This window comes from Barbatula barbatula (genome assembly GCF_947034865.1).
Source record: "Barbatula barbatula genome assembly, chromosome: 14".
Lineage (NCBI taxonomy): Eukaryota > Metazoa > Chordata > Actinopteri > Cypriniformes > Nemacheilidae > Barbatula > Barbatula barbatula.
The window spans coordinates 9783163-9796159 of NC_136777.1; the positions used below are offsets into that span (position 1 = coordinate 9783163).

The 12997-nt window shown below is 37.3% G+C and overlaps 1 protein-coding gene across 3 annotated transcripts in view; it reads left to right on the top strand.

Moving 5' to 3' along the window:
* The window catches only part of LOC306903640 (heparan-alpha-glucosaminide N-acetyltransferase), a 28114-nt gene that overhangs the window by 7135 nt on the left and 7982 nt on the right, over nucleotides 1-12997 (top strand). For all 3 annotated transcript variants that reach the window (XM_079472971.1, XM_079472970.1, XM_079472972.1), the window contains exons 6-13: nucleotides 2670-2746; nucleotides 3737-3767; nucleotides 4358-4518; nucleotides 6315-6427; nucleotides 7792-7913; nucleotides 8739-8862; nucleotides 9005-9091; nucleotides 10670-10747. In XM_079472971.1, coding sequence (XP_079329097.1) covers nucleotides 2670-2746; nucleotides 3737-3767; nucleotides 4358-4518; nucleotides 6315-6427; nucleotides 7792-7913; nucleotides 8739-8862; nucleotides 9005-9091; nucleotides 10670-10747 — 793 coding nt within the window. The remainder of the gene's footprint in view (nucleotides 1-2669; nucleotides 2747-3736; nucleotides 3768-4357; nucleotides 4519-6314; nucleotides 6428-7791; nucleotides 7914-8738; nucleotides 8863-9004; nucleotides 9092-10669; nucleotides 10748-12997) is intronic.

The following is a 12997-nucleotide window of genomic DNA, read 5'->3' on the forward strand; positions in this document are numbered from 1 at the left end:
TATATTTGCGATTACAAAATGAAGTTGGTTTTGTAATAGTGAGTTATGATAAGAGCAGATGTGTATACAAAGCATCCAGTTTTGCTAAGCAAAAAAAACGCTTTGTGGTATCGTTACCAAAGAGAACACACACTTCACAAGTCTATTTCAATTCCAATGGTTGAATGGCAAAAGACGATTTAACGGTCTCAGCTATCTGAATTAACTTTGCATTTGGATATAAAGTATGTTCACCTTCGCACAAGACATGAAGCAAATTCAAAAAGCACAGATTTGTTTTGGGAGACACAAATTCTGAGTTGTCCCTTTTTGTCCCTTGTTGAGCCAATGCTAGGTTGAAAATAAACCAGCATTTTGAGAGTGCATGTAGCCATAAAATGTACATTTACATTGTCATTTAGCAGATGCTTTTACCCAAAGCGACTTTCAAATGAGGTAAATAATGGAAGCAATTATTTGCACAATATAAGGACAACAAAAGGCATAACTGCGATAAAACTAGTCTAATATAAGCCTACCACAGTACAGAGCTTAGGGTTTTATTTTTTTAATAGAAAGAGTAGAAAAGAGATAGAGGTCAGAACTGATCGGTCAGGTGCTGACGGAAGAGATATGTATTCAGCCGATTCTTAAAGATGGCTACGGAATCTGCTGATATTGATCATTTAAAAAATGTGGAACCAAACCAGAGAAGTTTTGTGAGATTGATTTTCTACCTTGTTGGGATGGCACTACAAGACGTCGTTCGTTTGCAGAGCGTAGGGATCTGGCGGGTACATAAGTCTGCATCAGCAAATGAAGATAAGGGGGTGCCTTGTAGGCCAGGAGCAGAGCCTTGAATTTGATGCGAGCGAATGTAGGGAGCCAATGTAACTTAATGAAGAGAGGAGTGACGTGTGCTCTCTTCGGTTCATTGAAGACAACTCTTGCCACTGCATTCTGGATCATCTGTAGAGGTTTGGTTGTGCAAGCTGGAAGTCCAGCCAGTAGCGCATTGCCACAGTCCAGTCTGGAAAGAACAAGACTGGACTAGGACTTGCTGAGAACGTCGGATAGGAAAGATCTAATTCTCCAAATATTGTAAAGGATATTGTAGGTAAACCTTGCTTGGAATTTAAGCATCTGCTTATATACTTAACATAAAGAAGTTTCAGACCTCTTATTCCACCTCGCCAATAAGTTTAAAATCTCAATTATTTTAATGTTTTGTCATGCTAATATTTGATATGTTAGCCTTTTTATGGTGCAAATTGCAGTGGTAACAAATCACAAATGTGCCCACTCAGGCATTACAAAGCACTGCTGGACTAAAATGACAATGACAAATATACACTTGGAGCTACTGCCAAAGTACATATTTTACTTGTTAACATCAATAGCTAATGAGTGTCAGCACACAAACGCCAAATGTTTAGTTTTCCTTTACTTTTTTATAATGTTTAAGAAAGAAGCTTAAAGCAATGAAATAGTAAAATCTTTACTCTTGTTTTTTTTTTAAATAGCTTTTCAAAGCGTTCCAAACACTAAAAGTTTCTTAATTAACACGATTAGCTATAACTTGCTAAACTGCAAACATTCTGTCTTAGTTTTATCTTGAAAATGACTTAACCTTTGTCTTTGTTACTATGGATACTAATGGATGCAGTCACATAGTGTGTTTTAGAGTGTGCGTGTGAGAGAGAGAGATGTACAAAGATGTGCTTTAATAGTGCTCTTTAGAGTATGGCATGTGATTAAAATCTTGTATCAGCAGGTTAGGCCTAAAAGGAGCAGTAATGGTCTCTGTTCTGATCTCCTAATTGAATTTGGTGAGGAAAAATTAGTGACAGCCATTTTAGATACAGTGAAGTTTATCTCAAGGTCTATTCTAGGCGGTCGCTTTGTTCTCTCTGGCTGTGTACATACAGGCCGGTGCTTACCAAAGAAAACACACTTCAACACCATGATCTAGTGTTGTCAGTTTAATAGCTGATGGTGTCTTAGAGTCTGATCACAAAAATCTTTTAGCGTCCATGAGTATATTGATGCTGCATAGTGCAAACATGCATTTTCTGACTTGCAGTAAAACAGCATCTCCTGCTGTAGCTAATTCAATGTAGTGTTCCATCATGCACAATAAGTTGCAGCTTGGCTTGCTTGCGCTAAGTTGCACGTCTATAATAAATTACAGCAGAGGGCTTTAGTCAGCACTTCTGGGTGAGGCGATTCAGAGGACAACCGTTCATTTCCTGAGTGATTCATTATGCTTAGGTTGCATTACCTTGCATTGCATTTGTTCACTGATACTTTATATAAAACATATGCCACACCCTCTAGCCTTATGATCTGTAATACAGACACACCACCCCGATCACACTTTTGAGTGATGACTGTTCTTGTTATGATGTAGCAAAGGGGATTTCAAATATAACCTATCATTATGTTTGTTGTTCTGGATAAGTGTAGACGAAGTTATAATCTGAAAGCATATTTCAGAAAATAACTTAAATTTGCATGATTTCTTGCTGCTTTTTTCCAACTGGCTTTGCCTCACTCAAATTCTTCTCATCAACGACATTAAGCATTAATGGGTTTAATTTGGGCCGTGATCCGCTACAGTACAAAATAATTTAGCTTTCCGTTTGATATCCTCCAGAAATTGGTACATTTGCTTGCATGTGTGTTTACAGATTCTCTCTGACAGTCATGGTGTTTGTGAACTACGGAGGAGGTGGATACTGGTTTTTCGAACATGCACCATGGAATGGTAAAGTTAATTCTGATAGATTACTGCATATAGCAGGTCAAAAAACAATACACCATTACTTTTTGTATGATCGTCGCTAGTTAAAGGTCCAGTGTGTTAGATTTACTTGACATCTAGTGGTGAGGTTGTGAATTGCAACCAATGGCTCACTCCACCCGTCCCTTCCCTGACACTTAACTAAGTTGTCATCATGTTTACGATTCTTTGCGGATTTACATATTTACGAAACACGCTCTATAGAGCAGTTTGTCTGTTTAGGGCTAATGCAGAAACAACATGGCGAATTCCATGTAAGGGAATCGGGGTGTATGTAGACAGAAATAGCTCATTCTAAGATAATAAAAATAACATGTCAATATGCAAAGTCTTCTTTCACCTCTGAAGACATAGTTATGTATATTATATTGCGATTCTGTCACTAGATCCTCCAGAAAATAACAACATGCAAAGTCAGCTGAAAAAGTATCTCATTAACTGTCCTGACATCATACTTAACTGGTTTATCAAAGAGATACTTCATTCAGCATTGATTTTATACATTCGATCTAGAGTTTGTCTTTTGGATGAACATTTGATGAGAAGACTTGTATGTTAAATCTAATGTTCGGCCATCGCAATGCACATCTCCTGGAGTATTCACAGATGAACTCAATTTAAGGCTCATAATGGCCTCTTCATCATATCAGCAGAATTGTATTGATCATAAGGGAAAGCAGATGGATTTTAATATTACCGTGAGGCCTGCTCTGTCATGGCTGTATGAGCATTTATAAATCATTTGCCATCTGAAAATCGAAAAATAATGAGGAAAACAGTGTTTTTAAAGACGTGCAATCTTTTATGATCACTTACCGTGCTCAGAATGACATCATTTGTTTACAGTTTGGTATGGTTAGTAGTGTTTTTTGTCAATAAGAACAAACAAATTCGGCCGTGCATGCACCAGATGTGTTCATGTGTTTATGTCTTTTTATTCCATGTGTGATACAGGTCTCACAGTAGCCGATCTTGTGATGCCTTGGTGAGTCGCCAGCACGTACTTAATGAATCGATGGAGAATTATTACTTTCCATTTTTGAGATTAATATGGCAGAGAGTGGGACTTCAGTCCAACAGTTTGGATCTCCCATCAAAATGATTCAGATTTAAGACTTTTCAGCCCAGCATCGCTCATAATGCTTTGCCTATTAATCTTTCTCCAGTAAAAATCCCCTGACATGCTTTAAAATGTCATGCTTGATAAATTGAATGCAAAGTTTTCTCCGTATTAGGCCAAGCAATGCAACATTTGCCTTATGCTTTTTTCAGTTTGCGTTATTTATTGTGTGACCTTAAAAGAAAACATATATTAGCATGTTAAAGATTCGGCATTCACACTGATACAGTAAACCTACCAGCCCCTCTGCTCATCTTTGGCATACAAAAATCAATATTGCAGAAATGCATTAAATTTCGAATTAACCAGTAATGCCATCTTTGCAAATATGTCTTCAAAGCTCATGTAATGATATTTATTATGAGTAGTGTGATGCAAACAGTTAAATCACACACTTTGTGTAATATACAGTACTGTATTAAGTGTGGTTTTACTGTCTTTAATCCTTTGGCAAGGTTTGTGTTCATCATAGGTACTTCTGTAGTGCTAGCCTTCAGCTCGATGCATAAGAAAGGTGTTCCACGGCTACAGCTCCTTCGCAAGTTATCCTGGAGAACCATTGTCCTGATGCTCATCGGGTTCTGCTTCATAAACTACAGCCCGAGAGATGGTTTATGTGAGTATTGTATAAATAAGTTTGATAGCAAAATAAGCAACAAGAAATCTCATTAGAATTCCAGTTTTCTTCTGGGCACGAACGTGAACTTTCAAAGTCACCAAAATGCACTTTTTCAGTTACCCTCCATTAGTGATTTAAAAAAGGAAAGCAGAAATTTTGGAATCCAGGGCACAAGAGCACATCAGAGCTGTCAGGGTTAAGCACGGAGGGCATGAAGAGGAGTGCTCATGCATTAGCCAAAGCACTGTAACCTGTCTAGTTGAATGGATATATAACTGAGTTAACAAAAATATAGTGAGACTTTCCAGGGGCAATCATCATATCTGGAGATTTTCAACAGAGGTGGATAGAGCAAAAACAAGCTTGGCTTTAATGGTCAATTATCACAGATAGGGTTTCATCATGCCAGCTGGGCAGTGGATTTTATCGAACTTCCTGTAATGTAATTACAGCTTTTGCCATAAACGGTGAAATTTACTCTCGCCCTATATGATACCTCTACTGATATCAGCCTGTGAATCAATCGGAATGATGTTTGTAAACCGTTTTACACTGATATGCCTGCATTCAAATGCAATACATTGTTATTGTGATAAAGGAACCTGTTTATGACTTTCATATTTGACAGTATTCTGTATAAAGGAGGCATGAATAACCCATTATGACCAAAACTCATCTACAACTATCCTCTCTCTGGCTCATTAGGCAAATTTTGTGTTTCCTAATTTTCTGTATACTTTTATATGGTATGTTCTTGTGCGTGTTAGTAAGAGTTCCACTATACTGGAGCTCCGATATGAAAAGTCCAAATTCGCAGTTTTTCAAGAAATTAATAAACGCTGTACTAAATTTAAATCTGTGTTGTAAAAGTTGATTCGATATTTGCAAAACTCATATTATAAGGAAAGAAGCAATATTGTTTTGTTGTAATTAATAGTAACAATAATAAGCATTTAATAATAAACACACTGATAATAAACATTTGAACTTTTAGAATAATTGTTGTTGTAGAAGGAACTCAAATGTTCCTCATTCTCAATACTATATTGATACGGTCCTGAACAGATTTACTTCAGTACGTGTACATATGGGATTCAATTGACAGATAGCATTAGTCACCCAAACCACTTCCTGTCTCCATGCGCAGAGGTGGAGTGTTTCCGCTTTTTATTTGATTTGTTGGATCGATGATCAGTATTATATTGTTTCTCATGGTCCTCCGTACGTGCCACAAAGAGGTTTTCAATTAACTAATGTGCAGATTACCATCAATCTTGCGCTCTATATCCTTCACTCACATCACCCTCCGCGCCAGCACCTCATCAGATAAGCATGATTACTCTCTGGCAGGGTTGATCACACCTCTACAGTACCGCAGTGAAAGGCTTCTCACCTCAACCTGTGTCTGTGTCAGCACAGCCACCATTAGCCTGTATTATTATTGCATGAACATAAATCAGCTCTTTACACCAGTGCGACGGGATAAACAACACAATATTCAGAAGTTATCGTTTATACCAGCTCAGCTACGTTGGCGGGTTATTGAGTTTTATAGCAATGGATAAAAACATCAGTAGGGCCTACTAATAGATTACCAGAGCTCTAACAGCTCTCTAATATGTTATACAGTACATCCCTTATGGATTAGACTAACATTTTGTTGACTCTTAGTAAACATAATTCTTTGCAACTTTGCACCATTGGTAGTGTTAAACTGATCACAGCCTATATTTCTATATTTTATTTTCGATAGTGTAATATTATTCTCATATGTTTGTGTGTGCATGTGTAAGTATCCTGGTCCTGGTTACGGATACCCGGAGTCCTCCAGCGTTTGGGTTTCACATATTTTGTCCTGGCACTGATGCAAACCTTTTCCCCCCACAGAGAGATCCCTTTGAAGGAGGTGAGTGAAAACCGATGGCCCATATTTCTCTCATAGATCTACAAGAGAATGGTTCACAAATAATAATTCGTTAGAAGAGGTTATGGTTACATGTCATCTGAATTCAGAAATGCTTTTAATATATCATTTTTTTGTAAATGTGCATATTTATGTTGACGTTTATTGGCCCTTTTGTTATACTGTAAATAAAATCTCGCAAATAAATTAAATTTCCTGGTGCCCCATCTTCACATAAAAAATCAAGTTCTTGTAAATTTGCAATATTTTCTGTAATTTAACTTTTTTACCATATTTCTTACCACTGTAAAAATATTCCCATTAAAAAGGTGACATTTTTAGGCAGCTGGGGTGCTGCGTTTTTCATATTTTTCTTGAGAATTTGCAGAATTCAAATTTTTTCCTGTAATTTTACTGTTTTTTACCGTATTTCAAAAATATCTTTAAAACACAGTAAAAGATTTTTACATAATATGAGAAAAATAAAGTTCTGTAAAATGTCAAAACCTGACAATCAGTATCTTGATTGTATTTTTTAACCTTGAATCTTAAAAATATGTCTTTAAGAAAATACATTTACTGTAAATGATATCATTAATATACAGAAAAAGGTTTTCTTTCAGTTGTTTTCATATATTATATTCTTGTGGCTTCTACAACTGGAGCTTGAATAGTCTAAGATTTTTAGTTTAGTTTTTTATTAAATTTTAGTTTTTGAAAAAATTTGAAGCATCTATAATCAACAGCCTCTTGTGGTTTCGGCAGGAACTCAGTTATACTGTATATCAAAAGATTTGTTGTGTCAAGATAACCTCACATATTACATTTACACAACAGGAGGGTTAAATCTAAAAAAAATTAATGATATGAACATATGATGAAATTGTTAATGACTACATTTCTTCAACTTTGAATATCAATTTTGAACAGAATAAGTCTATTTCTTATATTTCAAATAATGCAGACAACACCTGCATTATCCCATGGCACTTCTCGTAAAGAGTAGGGGTGTAACCTTGGTGTCCTTGCCAGATTCCCTCCACTGGCCCTTGTCAATCATGGCCTCCTAATAATCCCCACCATCCGAATTGGCCATTGTACTGTGGCTGCCGTTGCATCATCCAGGTGGATGCTGCACACTGATGGAGGTTATAAAGTGCTTTGGGTGTACAGCAATACACGATAAAGCACTATATAAATTCATTCATTCATTCAACACGTTAAAACTTTACCTTGTGTCCTGATGTGAACTTTCAGTAATGCTGATGACAATCTTTGTGTGAATAATTTTTTTATCTTGTGTACTGAAGTGAACTTTCAGTAATGCTGATCATAATCTCTGTGTGATTTGTGCATGGTGCCCTCAGCATCACTGGTGGAACCCAATTCAGGATGTGCTTTTGTACTGGCCAGAATGGCTCTTCGTTGCCTTGCTGGAGATCATGTGGCTCTGTATCACATTCTTCATGCCTGTTCCAAACTGCCCGACGTGAGTTCATATCAGCGACAGCTTATGACCATACACATTTGTAAAGAAGATTAACTATCGTATTAAACACTACAAACAGAATTATAAAGTGTATAAATCCTGTGCTATAAATAATTAAGGTGTAACATGTCTGTCAAGCCTGATTTAAATGCAGTTCATCCCTTTATAAGCATAATAATAATGTCATTCATACATCAAGCTAATTCATTCAGATGGTGACGTACGGCATCTGAGAATATATGATGTTGGATAGCACTAATGTACAATCATGAATGTGCATATATATGCAGGCACTGCAGTGCTTCCCATTTGTGTACCGTTGCGTCCGTGAGCGCGTAAATGCACGAGGACACAAGTTGTACAAGCCTGTGCCGTGCTACTCTTATGATATCTGTGATTTATGAGTGTTTCGCGGCCGCTTCACAGGGGATAATTAGCCAATCTCAGTCTGTCATGTGTACTAAAGGGAGGCAGGAAGAGAGGATCCATCTTCCTTTCTCTCCACTTCTCGTTGTTTTTCTCCTCCTTATCCACTCGAACTTACATTTATAACTCTGTCAGTCTGTGTCTGACCCTTTATGACATTGATGCTCACATGCAGGCTGCCGATAACTCTGCCTGAATTAAAAACATTATGACTTCACAGTTATCGTCCTTGACTTGCAGGACACAATATAGCATTTAGATGGCGACCTCTAAATCCTATTACCTTAATGAAAAACCTAATTGGACTCTTAAGATATGTTTTAAATTGTTCAGGAGTAAGAAAGACATGTTGTTTTTTAGTTGAGAGATGAGGTAATCATGGTTTGTTACCTGTTCTAGTGGATATTTAGGAGCTGGTGGTATCGGAGATGATGGTCTGTATTCCAACTGCACTGGAGGAGCCGCTGCATATATTGACAGGTGGTTGTTAGGGGACAAAATCTACTGGCATCCAAGCTGCAAGGTGAGAATTCTATACTGAAAATAGAAAAATACTAAACCTTGTATTGTATCAAACCTGTTTGAGTAGAATTAGTAGGGGTTAAATACAGATATGTTTCAGGTTTTGTCATAGTTACTGTGCCGGTTTTTTTCTGTTTGTACAGGCCTTGTATCATACAACACAGCCCTTCGAACCAGAGGGTGTTCTGGGTACAATTAATTCCATAGTCATGGGTTTCTTTGGGATGCAGGTGGGATGCAGTGAACTTTTTCTAAATACATTTACACATATTACTGTTGTATTGCTCAAATGTGAATATGAACTTGTATTTGAGGTCTGAGGTCAAAACATCACCTCTTTCTACATTTTTCATTTCTGCAAACAAATGCAAATAGAAAGATTTTTTTATATATTTGGGAGAAATATTTTACCTTAATACATATATACCTATATATAGTAAATCCAGAAAAACGGAAACTAATTTTGAAATCGTCTCTTAATATTTTCCTTGGCTGTACATTCAACATAACAGCACTCTTCCTTGAGTAATATTGCTTCTTTGAATTTTCTTTTTTTTAAATGAACTTTCAAATTTTTTTTTTTTGGTTGCTTTAGGCTTATATTGACACTTATCTGGATGCAGCAAACTTTATTTTTGAAAAGTACGAAACTTGAGCGTATCCTGTAGTATCGAGAATATTTATGCAATATGGTCAGTTATTTAATTAAATTTTGCTTTCAAGAACAGCCAAAGTGGAATGAACTGTTGCATGATGCTGAGCAGTACAATATGACAGTTTGTCTCTAAAACGCCACAAACACAAATGAACAGAGTGCTACACACAGTAAAATGATCTATTGCTGTTTTAAAATATATTAGGATTCTTGGAAGACTGCTTTTCCAGTCAGATTAGATAATTATTAAAATGTGATGTCAAATTTTGTAACCAACAGCAACAATAACAATAAAAACACATTTAAAGCCATGAAGGTAATGCACCAAAGTCAACTCTACAGAAGTGATGCATTGACAAATATACAACCGAGTTGACCAAAGCCCTTATCTAATCCCAGCCCAAATATATCCAAACTAGATATTTTCAGACTATTTTCCTTGCCTCCATCCCTTGACACATTGATTAACTTCAACTTTAGTTCAACAATAACGTAGCAATGACAAGACTACAATATTGGGCTGAAATTGGCGATTCCCTCCGACAGACATCTGTTTTTTGTCAGTAGTTCTTGTTGTTTTGGACAGATGTGTGCGTTTCTGGCAAACGTCTGAGAAGATTCTCACCCTTTGATTGTGACAATGCCCCGGTGACCGGTGAGAACTTGCCATGCAAACTCTGTCGCATTGCTGAAATCCCAGTGGGTGGAGGCAAAAAAACAGTTAGCGCCGAGCCCGTCAATCAGCATGTCTTAGAGAACACGGCAGGTGTCAGCCTCTCGGTCTGTGTTCGTCCGCTCCAGTGTCCTCGGCTGAGGGGCATTCGTCATCACCAAATTCATCAGTGAACGCGGCCAACTTCACAGCCGTGCGGGGAACGGTGAAACTTGAGCTCTTTGTCAGGGACACATTCACCCCTTACATCCTCTCTCTCTCTCTCTCTCTCTGCCAATTCCGCATGATACTATGACTTACAAGTGATATCATCCACCAGTCTATTTGATATGAATTATTTTAGATTATTTGGAGGAACATGACCCGTATGACCTATTGTGAATGCCTGTGTGTATAATTTGTTGACAGTTTATTAAATATTTGATCCAAGGAAAGTATTTAGACCAAGCCAAGAAAAAATCCTTGTATTTGTGTTCTTAGGCTGGAAAGATTCTTCTGTTTTTTCGCGAAAAGAATCGCAGCATCCTGACACGATTTCTTGCGTGGGCCCTCATCCTGGTATGTGCACACTTAAATACACAACACACCAACGCCCTGTCTGTACAAGTGTTATATGGCCTGTAGTTGCAGACAGTTAATGAAATAGGTAGACGTCATATGATATGTGTATATATGCACTGAATGAATTCCAAGGCAGAGATTAGTATCAGAAACCTCTTGGGATCGAACCACACTGCTTGTTCAGCTCATGTTGTCTAGTGGTTTTACAATGTGGGGTTGTACTGCTAGAATTGCTTTTTAATTTCAACTGGTTCTCAGTTTTAATATGCCACAAATCCTTCATCCTTTTATTTAGTGCTTAAAAACCTGCATTGACAATACTTAAAGGACCAGTGTGTCATTTTCTTGAGGATCTATTGACAGAAATGCAATATATAACTATCTCCTTAGAGGTGTATAAAGACCTTACATAATGAAGGGTTAGATGCCGGTAGATGCCGCTAAAATCTTCACATTGCTCCTTTTCCGAAACAATACACTTTGCCTAAAGCCACATATAGCAGCATCTCACAATCTGCAATGTGTCGTCTATCTAATGCATTATTTTTTGTAAGCATTTTTCTTTTAAATACATTTAAGAGGAAAGAAAACTAATAAAAAATTGTAAAAATGATTTCGCTTTAGTTTTATGGCGGAGACATTTAAGTTAAACTATGACCTGCAATTTGCCTGTAGATTATCTTGTGTAAGGTCAACGCTGAGATTTGCACTCCTGAAACAAAGAAATAATTAGATTTTAGATTGATACGATGATAGTGAAAGGCTGGCAGATTTGCGGGGTAAGTGCTCCATTTGGGTGGTCCCACAGACAAAGGCAGCAGAAGCTGGGCCGGGTGGGAAGTGTATAAGGATGTTAAACCCATATCTCAAGGGAATTGACCATGTGCTACTAGAAATGTTTTCCAGTTTTTTTAAAGCTACGGGGAGGAAGTAACAGACTTAATTTACTGCCGTATTACCTTTTACAGAAAACTGGTTTATTTGTACCATGCATTAGGAGGAATTAACCCTCATTCTCATGTCTGTGTTGGCCTTCGCCTGTTTTCATACCCATGCCACTTTAAGCAAGCTCAAGTTAAATGGCACGTTTAATCTTGACCGAAACGTTTAGCCATTTTTCAAGGTTGTTAAGGAAGAATGTTTTTGCACGATACAGCATATGCTGTTCAGAGGGGCTTGAAGAAAAAGGAGTTGCAGATTCTCTTCCATGAAAGACCTTGCTGCAGGGGTTTGTTTTGGAGTTCTGGTGGCAGAGCTGCCGGATTGATCTCTCTGGAGACAACAGGTGCTGATGGAGGAGTTTTGTCTGGCTAACTCGGGACATAAAGCTGTGGGTGACTGGGGCATTTGGCTCGCAGTTCTCAGCAACGGCTGGTAATATTACTAAATGCCTTCAACGAGCAAGAATGTTGTGTCTTAGCAAAGCGTACTGTATGTCTTGTGTTTTTATACATTAGGGCCAAAAAGTTCAAAGAAATGCTATTTGAAAGTATTTATTTAAGTTTCACTTTTAAATTGACATTTGTTTCATAAGTGCAATTCATTATATGACAAACACGTGCTTAAGCACTTCTCGAAAACTTAAGTAAAGTCCTGTGAGTTTTTATTCTCATACAATCTCTTTCTTTTGCCAAGTTTTTCTAATACTTCAGTACATTATTGTTTTTTTCAAGATACGAAAGTGTGATCATTGTGTCTCCACAGAGTAGTTCAATTCTGTTTGTTACTAGACTTTGACCAGCTTGTCACACCAACATTGGTTTGACCAATGAGAGATTGGGGTGGGATTATCAGTTTGTCCATCATTGAAAGATGTGTCGAATGTGGGTTTTTACTCATTCATTTGATAATGTTAATGTTGCATAGAAAATTGGTTTGTCCTTAAAATGTATTTGAAATACATCTGCTGGTTGCATTTGGGATATTCTTTTCATACATTTTAAGAATCTTAAGAATATAGCCTCATCAAGAAACGGTGAGATATAGTGTGAGAAAGAGCTTTTGTTGTCAACATAGACCCACAGTATACGGTTGCCTGATCCCAGTATTTTAAATTTCATTATTCCCAAGTTCTATGACAAATCGGGCCATTATAGCTCTGTGTTGAATCATATTGGCCAGTATTATGGAAGCAGTAGGCTCGAGGTGCTGAAATAAATGAACAGAGATTTATTTCATTTTACCTAGAGGCACAGCATGCAATAAACTAGCCAGCAGCACAAAATTATGCCAGCACAGTTTACACTG